General features: G+C 46.4%; 6 protein-coding genes across 6 annotated transcripts; 3 read left to right on the top strand and 3 right to left on the bottom strand.

Moving 5' to 3' along the window:
- Positions 1 to 131: 131 nt before the first annotated feature.
- Positions 132 to 3,311, bottom strand: GL50803_005631 (TFIIH basal transcription factor complex helicase subunit; the record flags this gene model as incomplete). Its single annotated transcript, XM_001709474.1, has 1 exon — positions 132 to 3,311. One exon carries the CDS (start codon positions 3,309 to 3,311, stop codon positions 132 to 134), a length of 3,180 nt encoding a protein of 1,059 aa, XP_001709526.1.
- A 104-nt stretch (positions 3,312 to 3,415) lies between these two features.
- Positions 3,416 to 4,360, top strand: GL50803_005632 (putative Exosome complex exonuclease; the record flags this gene model as incomplete). The annotated part of the gene is made up of 1 exon (XM_001709472.1): positions 3,416 to 4,360. The coding sequence occupies one exon, from the start codon at positions 3,416 to 3,418 to the stop codon at positions 4,358 to 4,360; it is 945 nt and encodes a 314-aa protein (XP_001709524.1).
- Positions 4,361 to 4,632: 272 nt separating this feature from the next.
- GL50803_0013988 (uncharacterized protein) lies at positions 4,633 to 7,665 on the bottom strand (the record flags this gene model as incomplete). The annotated part of the gene is made up of 1 exon (XM_001709470.1): positions 4,633 to 7,665. One exon carries the CDS (start codon positions 7,663 to 7,665, stop codon positions 4,633 to 4,635), a length of 3,033 nt encoding a protein of 1,010 aa, XP_001709522.1.
- A 28-nt stretch (positions 7,666 to 7,693) lies between these two features.
- On the top strand, positions 7,694 to 9,310 carry GL50803_0017145 (uncharacterized protein; the record flags this gene model as incomplete). Its single annotated transcript, XM_038045902.1, has 1 exon — positions 7,694 to 9,310. The coding sequence occupies one exon, from the start codon at positions 7,694 to 7,696 to the stop codon at positions 9,308 to 9,310; it is 1,617 nt and encodes a 538-aa protein (XP_037901933.1).
- A 161-nt stretch (positions 9,311 to 9,471) lies between these two features.
- Positions 9,472 to 10,278, bottom strand: GL50803_0096264 (putative Eukaryotic initiation factor 4E; the record flags this gene model as incomplete). The annotated part of the gene is made up of 1 exon (XM_001709469.2): positions 9,472 to 10,278. The coding sequence occupies one exon, from the start codon at positions 10,276 to 10,278 to the stop codon at positions 9,472 to 9,474; it is 807 nt and encodes a 268-aa protein (XP_001709521.2).
- Positions 10,279 to 10,304: 26 nt separating this feature from the next.
- On the top strand, positions 10,305 to 14,390 carry GL50803_0017146 (Helicase; the record flags this gene model as incomplete). The annotated part of the gene is made up of 1 exon (XM_001709468.1): positions 10,305 to 14,390. The coding sequence occupies one exon, from the start codon at positions 10,305 to 10,307 to the stop codon at positions 14,388 to 14,390; it is 4,086 nt and encodes a 1,361-aa protein (XP_001709520.1).
- Between the last annotated feature and the right edge of the window lies 1 nt (position 14,391).

Raw genomic sequence — 14,391 nt, 5'->3', positions numbered from 1 at the left:
CATATAGCTATACTTCGTTGGAAAGTTAGATTATTGGTGAACGCTTTTTTATGCATTAAGCTAGATATTTTTCAGTAGGTCAATACTTTGCTAATAAGGTTGGTGTTACTGAGAAACGAGAGAACGGCGGCTTAAGATCGTTTCTGTAGGAATCTGATCTGGGTTTCTAGTTCCGACGCAACGTGAGGCTCTAGAACCTTGAGTAGGTCACTCACCTCTTGGGAGAAAGTACGGCTATACAGCAAAATTGCCAGATCACTGCATAGTTTCTGAACTCTCTTTTGGTCGCTTTTCTGTACCAACTGTACATCACGCAGAAGAGTTTTTAGCTGCTTGTATCTTACTTCCGTAAGCCTTCCCTTGAACTTCGTCAGTAGCTGATAAGTAGCCGATGATGTTTCATCCAAGATTGCAGTAGAATGTTCCGTAGCCTTTTTAATCTTCAATGGATTGGAAAACTCTTGCATCAAAAGGCCCAATTCGTCCTTTGTTTTAAATATTGGCTCTTCTAGCTTTCTTGTAGTTGACATCCTGTCAAATGGATTACTACCTTTCGCACTTTCTGGGGACGAAGACAATGTGCGCTTAGAGTAAAAGGCGCGTGTTTCTGCAAATATTTTCTCCGTTTGTACGCCTGTCCCAGCCAGTTCTGTAGAAACAAGTTGATCAGCCAGCCATCCGGAGAGCTGCTTTCTGCTTATCTCTATGGAGTACCTTTGATCTAGGAGGAACATGCATCCGTAGTCGTCTTTGTGTCGTAGGACACGGCCTAACGCCTGGTTGACACTCCTATATGCGTGTACAGAATACCAGTCACCTCCCTTCAGAACAGAGTGCTTGTCAAGCCAATCCATTTTTGCCTTAAGCAGAGGGTCAGAGATGTTTGGATAGGGGAGTGATATGACAAGGGCGCATCTGCAGTAGTTGTTGCTGAAGTCAATTCCTTCAGCTAGTTTTCCGCGGCAAATCACAAAAAGTATCGGGGATCGTCCTGCGTCACAGCTATCCCTGTACTTCTTTATCACTGCGTTACAATCTTGCTGCCTCAATGGTTCGACAAACAGGTCACGAGGATCTCCATGGGTGCTAGACTTAAGCTCTGCTTCAGTACCGTCCGCTTTCCAAGAATCCAGAACCTGCGCCATATACTTGTATGATGGAAAGAACACCAGGGTTCCTCCCACCACACCACGTACGCATGCTTGGAGAGCATACCCTAACTGTTTCTGATATGACTTGCTTTCCCTATTTTTATATATACCCAATAACGGAGTTCCTGTTATAGCCGTGATAGCCCTAAATAAGTAATTACTGGGTGGCACTATGTGAGGACATGATACAGATATGCCAAAAGACAATCCAAGCTCTGCTTGGAGCGCCGAGAAGGGCGCTAGGGTTCCACTTGTCAAGACGAGAGAATGCACACTCTCCCCTAGGACTATGGTTTTGAGGATGGATTTTGGAGTCATACAGAGTAGGTGCACTTGCCATCCAGCCTGGCTAGATATGGCCGGCACTGTAGTAGCCGAATGCTTCCTTATGACGTTATTCAAAACTTCACTCATTCTACATGCAGATTTGGGCTTAGCTGGTTTAGAAATAGTGTCATTTTCTTTCTGTTTGGATACAACAAAGCAAAATTCAGATCCTGTTTGAGAGTAGACCATGATGTCACTGATTGCCAATATGAAATCACTTGCTTCTAGTAAATGTAAGGGCTTGTCTGCATACTCTGGCGCTAGGCCTGGGTTACATTGGATGAGGATGGATAGGGTGTCAATTAACAGGGAGAACTGCTGCTGTTTCTTGCGTAAAGTTTGGACCGCATCTGTATGAGTTGCTATAGGCTTTGACGAAAGATAGAATCTGGCAGTTTCGATATCGGTTGCCGCTCTAGAGACACGTGTTGACGGTGCACTATGGTCACCAGACTCGAAGTCTGTGGCCAAGAGCAGCTCATAAACTTTTTTAGAAAGATCGTGAACGGCAAAGCTGAAGGGCGCATTCCCACTTATCTCTGCAAGCTTGTCTACAAAGTATTTTGAAACGAGGTTAATCAAATTGAATATCACATCAATGTCTGATTGCGGCGGCAGAGCATCCGATAAGCTGTAGAGGCGTGTCACTGACTGCCGAATAAGTTTTGTTTTGGGCTCATGGAGCCCTGTGTAGGAGGTGGCGGGTCCACAAGGATTAGTCTTTGAAAGCCAATTTCCCTCTAACTCTATTGTTGCAGCCTTATTACCGGGTCCCATCCGCTGTGCTGCTGCTACCTTCTGTAAGTACTGAATTTCCTCGGAGGCCTTCAAAAGAGCGTCAGTAGTAACACTGCCAGAAAAAGTATCACAGCATGCTTGGCCGATATTGTGACCTTCATCTACAAGGAGTATGCTATTTCGAAGCATAGAAGAAAGCTCGGATGTCCTGTTCTTACTGGAGAGTATATAGTTATAAGGGGCAGTAACCACCCTAGCCTGTGGCACGAGAGCTCTTCCCAAATAGTATGGACACCTTGATTCGTTCTTACAGTATCCCAGGAAGTCTTCTAAATCATCCAATCGCCCATTACTATTCTCACAGTAATACTCCCTGTATTTCTGTGCAAGATCATCACTATCTCCGTCACTAGAGTAATATCTACACTGTCTGTCGTCGCAAAGTTTCTTGCATGCCATACCTAGTGTGATATTTGCAGCTGCAGCATAAGTGTGTGCTCTTTCGTTTATGCAGAATATACGGCGGCTTCCTAGCATGGCGATAGGCCATAATAAGAAAGATCTGCTGTCACCTGATGCATCAGAGATGGTCACATGCTTCTTTAGTTGTCTTATGGCCTGTTCTATCTGTGCATGGGTCCTGGCAGCATAAAGAATCTTGGGTGGAGGTCGTTCTGCTACCCACCTAGCTGTATCATTGAGCCTTATATTTTTGAGCTTGCTATCTATGATGACACTGTCTCGAAAGTCTAACGTTTGATCTGTCCACTCTAAAAGCTTACCCACGTCTGGCGGCATTAGCGGTGCACTGCTAGATAACGTAGGTGCTCCAGTAGGCTCTGCTATGATTGCTCCAGCTTTGCACTTCTTCAAAAGCGAGGTTACTAGACTTAGAAAGCTAATACATTGTTCCTGATAAGCTATTGCGGGAATAAGCAGAGAAAGTGTCTTTCCGGTGCCTGTCGGGCTTTCCAACAAGGCATTTTCCTTCTTATTCAGGGCCGTAATAAGGGAACTCATATACTCTATCTGCGAGGGATATGGCTCAAACGGAAACTGGAAGTGAACACCCTTAATTTTTAGCATAGCGGCCATCCGCTAAGGCTATCGACGGGATTAATAGTAGGGGGATTTGAAAGTGCCACAAAATGATCCTCACTGAGTTTTTATTTCTGACGGAGGCAAAGGGTTAGGCAGAAATGAATGCTATCCCCCATGCTCTCGAAATACTGTATACTGATACACGGATAGATGGCAGAGGGATTGGTGAGACGAGAGACATCTCCCTTTCGTTCTTTACTGCGAGGGGGTCTGTACTGGTTGAAAAGGGGAAAACGAAGGTCGCTGCGTCTTCCAAGCTGGCAATTCTATCTGGGAAACAGCTCAGAAGCGGTCGTATTACTGTCACGTGCAATCTCCCTTCCGAATTAAAGGAGACCATAGAGCATGTGAATCTCGCAGACCTACTGAATAACACCTTCGCAAGCGACCAGGTCGTCCCTAAGGATACTCTCGTTATAATACCTGGCGCCATGTACTTCGTCATTCGCTGCTCAGTCGAGGTCCTCCAAGACGACGGCGGACTTCGGGATGCGTGCATCATTGCAGCTGGCACAAGCATCTATCACATGGGGATCCCTAATGTGCAGGCCTACCGCGGATCCAGCATTGACACGTGCAACAAGAAACAGGTTGAAGAGTTTACCACGCACATCATGGGGTTACCGAGGGACGAACTGGTCACCATGAGATATATACCGCTCTCTGTTACATTTGGACACTTGGATAAAAGAAGAATAGGACTCTATCAGCTCTCTTCAGCTGCAAACATGGAAGATATCTCTGATAGAGGCGAGGACGAACACAAGCAAGGGGCTGGCATTCAGCACGACTACCTCATAGACTGCTGCCGGGAGGAGCTAGAGCTCTGTGCAGGCTGCACAACCATAGTCCTCGATAAGTCAGGGCTCACCAACGGGCTCTATAAACTGGCAGGCACACCGATCAGCCCCTATGATTTGGTGCAGATGACAGTGGAGGCCCACGAAGCCATTCGACATGCATCTACAGACATAGAAGCCGCCGTCATTGCAGATGTAGACGCCAGAAAGAAGGAGCTAGTGACAAAGGTCAAGGGCTATTAAGGGGAGCATGAGTAAAGCATCTGTAAGTGTCTTAAGAGTCCTCTTCTAGGCTCCGGCCTGTAGTATATGATGAGCTATAAGTAGAATATGAAAGCGACGACGAAGTTGACTGCGGATTTAGGGATATTACAACTTCCTCAAAGTTGCTCAAGCCAAGAGGCTCTGCAGTCCTCAATTTGCTCACAAGCTTCAGAATCTGGGTCTGTTGGGTCTCTACCCGTTCGATAGCTGCCTGTATCAAGCTGAGAGTATCCTCACGCATCAATATTTCTTTATTTATTGAGTCTTTGCACGGTGTCCAGAGTGGAGGAGTCAGGATGACTCGGCGTACTACTTAAGTTTTCGCGCTCGCGCTCACGTTCTCTTCTTGCAACCTCCTCCTCATACTCTCGTGTCAAGAGCATCTCCTCTTCGTTAGCAGCGGGCTCTGATTGCACATCTTCATAAAGAGCTTTCAAGTCTGAATATAGCGCCCTCCGACTACACCTCTCTAACCGCTCTTCACAAAGCTGTCTGATGTTATAGCATGTCAGCTGTGTACACATACAACGCATCTGCTTGAGCAAAGCCATGCATGCATCTGAAATCTCAGAGACGGAGTCATCGATGTGCAGCACTAGCAACTTAAGAAGCTCCTTATTTGCAATCACCAATACATTTGTTTGGCCAGGACGTGCCATCTTCTTGGGGCTTTTCATTGCTTCTTCGTGATGAAAAGATAAGATCTCCCCGCAGAGATGCAGCGAGTCCACAGTAATTCTGCTGACACAATCATTCACCCGCTGAACTAGCTGATACAATAGTTCAAGGGTGCGGACATAGTCAACATATCTATACACCCCTTTAAGGATATCGAGGGCAGCGATGCGGCAGCCAGGCGTATCTGCATCTAAGTTACTGACAATTCTGCCTAGGAGTGTCCCGTGACAATCTTTGTGAGCCTGACCAAGAAGGTTAAAGGACTCAATGGTAAGGCTACTCGTCATGGAGGCGAGTGCACGTAGAAGGTACTCCAGACACTCTGGTGTTCTCGCACCAAACTGCCATGTAGACACAAGTAGGATCTGCGCAAAGAAATATCGCATGTTAGGATTGCTCATCGACAGAGTACGTGTCAAGCAAGAGACAACTAGATACACACAACGACAAGCAGCAGTACGTATGCACGTAGGATAATCAGTCTTATTGGTTAAACGCATAAGTTGAACGAAGAGCCTCCTCATGGTGCTCTCGACTTCTGGAGGCAGTTGATAGCCAGCAGAAATAAATGAAAGCATCATTCTCATCAGGAAGCTCATGCGCTTCTCTAAGTCGTAAGATGTGGGGTCAAGATTTATAAGGTCAAAGCTCTTGGTGAAATAGGCGGATAAAATGGTGTTATCGATGCACTTCCTCCCAAAATAAGCCTTAAGTAGTTCTGTTATTGTCCTGGATTCATATCTATTAAGATCTACCTCAAGAGAAGCTGCCGATGTCTTGTGACGCTGATCGAGGCTGCGTTTGGCTGTTCCGTATGGGGATTCCAGCGCTGCTGCAATGGCGTTGTCAGGTATCGACTTGGACTCCGCTGAAACTATACAGATAGTTAGCTTCGCCAGGAGGTCTGAGACGTCAGAAGCATCTTTTCCCTCTCCTACTTCTCGTAAACTGGCCTCAAAGGCCTCACTGGTACTATTGTTGCAAAGAAGAATTACGTACTTCACGATGGAATAGATTGAGCCTTGAAAGCAGCTCTGCACATATGCATCATCGTTGTAAAGGACGTTATCCTTCAATAGGATCTCATTGATGACTTTAACTATGTACCCTATGTCTAAGTTATGTTCTTTTATGGTGTACTGTATGCCTTCCAGGATAAAAAACGTTCTAATATCAATAAACTTTTTAACGAGGGTCAGTAGCCCCCCTAGCTGTCGAACACTCAACTGGCTTCGTCGGTAAAAGCTCAGGATAAAGCAAATGATCTCTTGTGGAATGAGGAATGAAAAAACAAGATCCATGATGTGGTCCAGTTGCTCCTGCACGTTATTCCGGATCCTTTCGCCTACAAAAAATGATATCAATTGCTCCAGAATGCTTGGGGAATAACGAATATTGTTATGCTCATTAGTTATTAAAAGCATGGCAAGCATATCACATGCCTTGGATCTGTAGCCGTCATTTGACCCCGTAATATCAGCCAGAACAGCTTTGATGACTTTAACAGCTGTCTTTTCCGCAAGGCACCTACAGCCGAGTCCTAAACGCAGCAGCGGATGGCACGACTCTAGAGACTCTATGCTCTCAGACCCCGAAATCAATCTAGCGACATTTTCTAGGTAATTACGTGGAGCCACTCGTTGGAGAAACTTATTATAACCAACGATGACAGGGGGCTGGTTAAGCTCTTTGGAGAGTCTTAGATCATCTTTATGCTCGCGCTCATACGTCTCTCCACAAGCTATGAAGAGATCAAATACCTCTTTGTTAATGTCCTTGTCTAATGCCAAGGACAAAAGAATCCCACAGAAAAAGTCCAAGTAGACGTGCCGATCAATATGTTCGTCAAGCCATACAGCAGCCATGGTGGCTACTGACCGGCGCACATTAAAATTAGAATCATTAACAAACAGGGAGACGTATGGGGCCACAAGAGTGGCTATGTCTTCTGATGCTGGGGAAAGATGGATGCTGCATAGAGTATCGATGGTGGTCATGCGGACGGTGTAAACCGTGTGCCTATAGTTTTCTAGCATCGCAACTGTGACATCGCGAACTATCTCTTTATTCCAGAGATGGCTTCTCTTTTGATACGTTTTGGAGAGCTTGAACAAGCACTTGTTGATTATTATGCGATTGTCGGGTGCCTGGTCTTTCATCTGGGCCTTGAGAATTTCTGTGACCTCCTTAAAGAAAAGTGACAGGCTTTCGATCAAAGAGGGATTGCTCTCATTGCAGGTGTGAATGATCCGAAGCAGCAGCTTCAAAAGGAGCAGCCGAACAACCTCGGATTTTTCTACTTCTGTGACTGGTGCGCAGGCGAGGATGGTATAAATCTCATGGATTGCACGTGGAAGGATAGCATCCAGACAACTAAGGTTGGAAAAGCTCCCCCTGACAATCTCTATAACGCAAAGACGCATGGCTTCAGAAGGATCGCGAAAGCGAGTGAGGTATGCACCAAGAATACTACGCTCCTGTTCCGGGGCCAGAGATCCGCCGTTAAGTGCTAGCTGAAGTTGCACCGCAGCTTCCTCACGCACCTTGCGGGACGAAGCTTCGAGCATTGTGCGAATATTGCGCTCCAGAAGGTCGGCACCATCCATTTTAAGTACAATTTTTTGTTTTAAGGGTATGTCTTGCAATCGTAAGCTGATCCTGCAGCCCGATGCTGCTGGTTGTTGGCGACACTTGGAAGGCTGTACTCGCTCCAGTGCAACTGATACGCATATCTTGTTCTTTTCTGAGCTGCAGGTCTCAGGGTTTTCAATCTCTCAACTATTCTTAGCCCTTTCACAGCGAACAGTCCTTGAACCCTTTTTGCAGCTGAGCGGCCGCAATATATTGAACGCTCAAATGTTCGCCCAAAACATACTCATTTTATCATATACTAGCCAAGCACCCTTTCTCAGTATCTATAATTCTAGCACCAATGAATACACATACTCCGGAGTAGCTCGCGTTCAGATGTTTACCGAGGAGAGCTGCAGTCGTTGCCTGAATGCCCCTGGCTCACTGCTTATGCTAGACAGTTACGTCATTTTTAGCTTCAGCAGGAGCTCTCCGCTGTTTGCTTGTGAGGTGACTAAGATTGGTGATCTGGATGCATACTTCCAACTTGGGCGTAGTGGAATTTGCATCTCAATCACTGATAGGCACCAATTATGGATCTTTGAGCACAGCTTTTTATACATTCATAGTACGAGCAATCTTCTCAGATTGATAGGTAAACAGGACATAGGAAGTTACGAAGTACGTGGCAAGGCCCTGAAGGAGCTGGTTTTGCCCCCAGTTACCATAGAAAAGTGTATGAAATTGCACAGACTAGATTACGGGAATTGTCGCGAAAGTCTAATCATCAGTCTCACAAGCAAGTGCTGCTTTGAGCTTGACGTCGAGAAGAAACAACTAACTCCACTTACCCCGTTGTTGACGAGGGGCAGCTCGTCCTCCGATTACTACACTGGTGCAACACAGTTCCTGTTTTACTTTCGAGAAACAATGGACAGCAGGTGCGTCTTACACGGCTTACGCTTTGCGCTGGGTAATGATCTCTCAGGGGCAATTGACGTGCCAGTTGGTTATTACCTTTGCATCTCTGAAACCGGCCATCAACACAGCAACCAGCGCCAGCTTCGATCGCTGAAAGACATGCTACACGAGGCCATCCTCGACAGGGGGCTTCAAGAGGCCATAGAAGCATGTAGACCAGACTCAGGTGTAAGCATGCCTCCCACACAGAAGGCGAATCTCTTGCGTACTATTATCTCTAGGGTTGCGCAGGAATATACATGTGATCAAAGCAAACCTACTCTTAGAGCGACGGAGATGGAGCAAAAGCTCAGAGCATTGCTCCATAGGTACGTGGAGCGAAAGCTCCGCAGACCCTGCCACGCAGGTCAGCATATAACAACAAGAGGAGTGTATATAGGTACTATAGGCACTTCTAACCATACAGACGGCAAATCAGAGTCAATACACGCACATGTTTCTGCACACATAACTACTAGGACATGCACATGTGCTGAATTGGCTTTAGCGCAACGTGCATATAAGCAGTCATTATGCTGTTTGTCCAAAGATATTTGTAGAGTCGGGTTCACACACATAGCGTCTCCCTGTACCCACTTCCTGACTCCAAAGCCAGCTCTCTGGTCTAGTATGATCACTGCTTGTAATATCATTACCCATGCTGGATTAAGTGTTCTCGTAGTACTGTGCCAGTATAGCCTCTATGTATATCTTCTGTAGCATATGCAAGCCAGAAGCCTCTTCTCCTCATTGGTAAGCGAGAAGGACATTGTGTCACTTTCTTGATGAGCACTCATCTTTAGCAAATTTACCGTTGGAGCCTGTGCGTACCCGTGCCTTAACAGCCGTGCATGCATAGGTCATCGCACTCACATTTACATCTAATGAGACATGGATGAGCGCATCCCTGCCTTATGCTTATTCGGGGCGTTGAGGATTAACTCGGTAACTTTAAAGGTAGATGCAATACTAATTCCAGACCCTTTTCCTTCTGACTCCGCCCCACTCTCATAATCTTTTAGCTCGGGGCTGTTAAAGATGTCAGTGAGCAGACTTTTCACACTATTTACGGTCTTCTGCTTGGAGTTGCTTCCACCATAACTGCTGAACCAGATCTCAAACGTAACGGTGCCCTCCTTTGACACCTTGCAATATATGCCGTTAATTGCCCGACTGGATTGCTCAGAAGGGCTCTTCTCAAAGGCTGATGAAAGAATGAGGGCAAGCAACAGCTTCCACAGATCTGTTATCTTCTCTACCTCTAGTACTGGCGTAGGAGTTTGAGACTTTTGAGATGTATACTTACCCGAGTTAGGGGCGGACCCCATAAACCTCTTCTGGGTATCCTGGCGTTCCTGATCGTTATTCTCACCATGAATCTCGCTCTCTCTGTGTACGCCCTTCTTGCAACACATAAAACGTAATATGGTGCCTCCCTCATTTTTAGGGTCTTCCCATAGGTTTTCAATGTTATCGCGGAACAGGGAGATGGACCCCTGGACCATTTCCTGAATGGAAGGAATTGTATTCAAGTAGCAAAGCAGTTTGTCGAGATCAGATGTGTAGTCACAAATACGGAGGGTAGACGTTCTAAAGTCGTTTACCTTATAACTCTGCTTTTCACGGCGGAGGTTGACGTGGAAGGACAAAGACCATTCAGAGGGTGTTCGAGGCCCCGACTCCTCCATTTTAATTTTTCTTTTCATTTCTCTAAATGATTGCATTACTGGGTCGGGACGAGAATAGCAGCCCTGAGGGGGGTTCCAGAGAAGCCACTAATGTGGATAACATCAGGGAACAGCTGCAGGCCGTGCTCATGGACCAAGGGCTCCTAGAGCAGACCAAGAAGCTGCCCATTGTGGTGGACGTTAGCGAGTCAGCAACCGAAGATCCTCTCAAGAAGATTCACCATTCTGTTGTTTTCCCACACGGATATGAGATCCCCAGAGATCCTGCCAACAAGATTTATACCTGTGAACCTCCGGCGGAGTTACCGGTCAAGTTTCCGTACGAGCTCGATCCCTTCCAGCGTCGAGCTATTGGTGCCCTACATATCGGTCACTCTGTTCTTGTTGCAGCTCACACCAGTGCAGGAAAGACGACCGTGGCAGAGTACATTATTGCAACGGCACTAGCTCAAAATCAACGTGTGGTTTATACTACCCCAATAAAGGCTTTATCAAACCAAAAGTACCAGGACCTAAAGCTTGCAGCATACACCAAGGGGTCTGTTGGTATCATGACTGGGGACACCACCCTGAATAGAACGGCTGGGGTCTTGGTTATGACCACTGAGATACTGCGTAATATGCTACATCAAGGTGCAGAACTCCTGAGAGAGATAGGATATGTTATTTTTGATGAAGTTCATTACATGCGGAACAGCGAGCGTGGCTTGGTTTGGGAAGACTGTATTGCCATGCTCAGTTCTAACATTCAGTTCTGTTTCCTCTCGGCGACGGTGCCCAATGCATCCGAGTTTGCTGGGTGGGTGGCGTCTCTACACTCCATACCGGTGCACGTGGTGTACACCCAATATCGCCCAGTACCCCTTATGCACTTCCTTTGTCCAGTAGGAGGAGATGGCCTGTACCCTATTTGTTCATCTATTGACAAAAATAAAATCAGACATGATCAGGTTATAAAAGCAAAAGCAAATCTCCCTCATGATAATGCTCAAGCAGTAGCTCGCGGGGAAGAAGAAGGAACCAGCGGCCACTCAAACAAGAAGCAGCAGCAGAAGGCCGTTCGCGATACTCTTCATAAAGTAATGAAAAACCTCATAGCACGAGATTGCTTCCCCCTTATTGTGTTTGCCTTTGGGAAAAAGAAATGTGAGACGTACGCCATGGACTTTATCAGTGACTACTTTAATAATGGGCAAAGAGCCACCTCCCGGCCACCCTTGCAGCGGACTTACGGTGAAGAACCCCAGGCATTGATTCCACAGGATAACCAGCAGGCCACTCAAGCGCAGCCTCCCGTTATACAGAGCTTGGTGACTCCTGAACAAACACGTGTTATAGATAATATATTTGACGCAGCGCTCAAGTGCCTTCCAGAAGAAGATCGCAACTTAAGACCTATTGTCGTTCTTCGTGGCATGTTACGACGAGGAATCGCAGTCCACCATTCAGGGTTACTTCCCTGGGCAAAGGAGATTATAGAAATACTGTTTGTTGAGGGGCTAGTGAAGATTCTGTATGCGACCGAAACATTCGCTATGGGCCTGAATCTTCCTGCTCGTGCGATTATTTTTTCTGAATTTAAAAAGTTCGACGGATTGACTTCCAGATTAGTGACTGCTGGTGAGTATGTTCAGATGGCTGGTCGCGCTGGCCGGCGAGGAATAGACAAACAGGGCATGTCAATATGCATGTTCAGCACAGCAGACGAATGTGACAACATTGTAAAGGTAATTCAAGGAACCACTGAACCACTAAACAGTGCATATAGACTCTCTTTTAATAGTGTCCTTAAATTGATGCAAATAGAAGATACCTCTCCTGAGCAGGTGATTAAGCGGTCGTTCTTGCAGTTCCAGCAGTTATTTAGGTTGCCGCGCTGCATAGACAAGATCCTTGCACTAGAGAATGCCAATGCCGTAGATAAAACGCAACTGGGCAGACTTTTACTAAGCATACTTAATGTCCTGCATAGAGCCTTCGGAGAGTATGAGCAGCTCGCTCAATTCTTTGGTCCAGATATGCTTCAGTCACTTGCAAACCTAGCATCTTGGGATGCTCAAAGGTTATACGGTCTCTTGACTGAGTATGTTAATCTCTTTGCACTCAAGACTAGTTACTATGTGGATTGGTCTCGTTTGTTGTCCCAAGACTCTATGAAGCAGTTATTAGTTCGCGGACGAATAGTTCATGTGCATGCCGATGGGTTGGACCTGGGGTGGGTACCAGTCCTGAAAGTTACAAGACTAGGCTCTGACAGCTTTGTGGATTGTTTGGTTCCCTGTTCTCTCGGCTCCGTCCCGGCGAAGTACACTAATGCTTCAGAAACACACTTAATTGCGTTTAGCGACACCGTCCCTTCTTCGCTTAGCTCGAGAGGAGTTGATAAAGAGCTTGCCCACGCTGCACTAATTAACAAGCCATACTATCAAGAATATATGTCGACCTTGCAAAAGCAGGATAGCCCAGCTGATGCCCAAGACGCATCTGCTGACGAGAGTCAACCCCCTGTAAAAAGGAGGCCACTTCGAAAGGTAGGTTCCAAACCAGTCGAAAAGCAGAAAGTGTCACATGCAGATATAAATGACCTCATTTACGCTAATGACTCCTCAGAGTCCATCACCCCACAAAATCTTTATGAGTACTCGTTCATTGATCCTCTCCAGCCATTCGTGCGTGAAAACAAGGCGTCCTATCAGATGCTTGCTCCTCGAGACGTCCTTCTCAGTGTCCTGACAGCAATCGACAAGTGTGGGGCATCGTCTAAGAAGAAGCAGATGAAAGGAAAGCTGCATGAACATCTCTGGAGCGAAATAGAAGCAACAGCTTGTGTAATTGTTCGCGTTCCGGTGAGAGCAATCCGAAGGGCTTCTGGAAAGATATTAAAGACCATACCGGAAAGCCTTTCTAGGTATGATGATAAGTCCGAGGCAATGTTTTTCTATTATCAAATGATAGCCTCTCTCATACCATCAGACGAATCTCACAGCTTCCCCTCTACTCTAGCTGATCTTATGGAGCCGCACGTTAACCTTTCTGAGTTGGCCTATGCCGACGTTACATCAGAGGTTAACGATCTAGACTGTAACATAAAGTTAGTTGAACATGCTATCACTTGCGACAACGAATATGGGATTCTGACGCGTATACTCTCATCACCAGCACACAGTGCGCCCACTCTACATAGAGTGCTTAATGCCGTGTGCTCTCCTGCAATTTATGCTAAGATTTCGACGCGCATGGAAGACACCAACGAGCAGGCATTAAAAGAAGAACAGCTGATTGTTTATCAAATGGTGAAGGAATACATCGATAACTCTCCACATGATGAGGATGCCTCCGGTCAGCTGGAGGTATCGGGTATGATTTTTTCTCTCATGCTCAATTGTATGAGACGAGATGCCAAAAAGCAGATATTTAAGCAATATATCCAAGAAGCCGACGACCTTATACTGAGCTCAGAGCTGGTAAAGTTGAAAAACTTCTTGCGCCGTGAACACTTCATAGAAGAAATTCCTGGGGCCACAGATAGCGAAGCTGCATACCTTCTCACAGACAAGGGGCGTGTTGCATGTCATGTTAGCTCTGCAAATGAGGTAATACTCGTTGAGTGTCTGTTTGAGGCCCAATTCACTGACCTAACTCCACGAGTCCTCGCTGGCGTCTTGGCCTCCCTTCTCGGAGAGGGAACTGGAGCATCGGGATCATCGAAGAGTAACCAACTCCAGATGGACCCGAAGCTGTCTCAAGCGTTGACGAAGCTAAAACAGATTGTATCTATGTTGCTAAAGGATTGTGCAACAGAGGACACAACGTTAGAGTTGCGCTGCACAACAGTTGATCACATCGTGGACGACACCACAGCGGTAATTGCTTTTTCATGGGCGGCAGGTCAGACATTTCAGGAGATCCTCGACATAGACCGGAGCCAATTCGAAGGGAACATAGTAAGGATGTTCAGGCGTCTAATAAACCTTGTCGACCAGCTAATAATCGCGGTGGAAGTCATTGGGGACGAGCGTTTGAAGGCACGGTTAACTGCTGTCCACGATGCAATATTCCGTGACATTATCAAGGTCAATAGCTTATATGTGGTAGCAGAAGATGACGTCTAGT

The sequence above is a fragment of the Giardia intestinalis genome, chromosome 4 (genome assembly GCF_000002435.2).
Source record: "Giardia intestinalis strain WB C6 chromosome 4, whole genome shotgun sequence".
NCBI classification, from domain to species: Eukaryota; Fornicata; order Diplomonadida; family Hexamitidae; genus Giardia; species Giardia duodenalis.
Note: the sequence above shows the minus strand (reverse complement) of the source record. Positions and strands in the feature narration are given on the sequence as shown.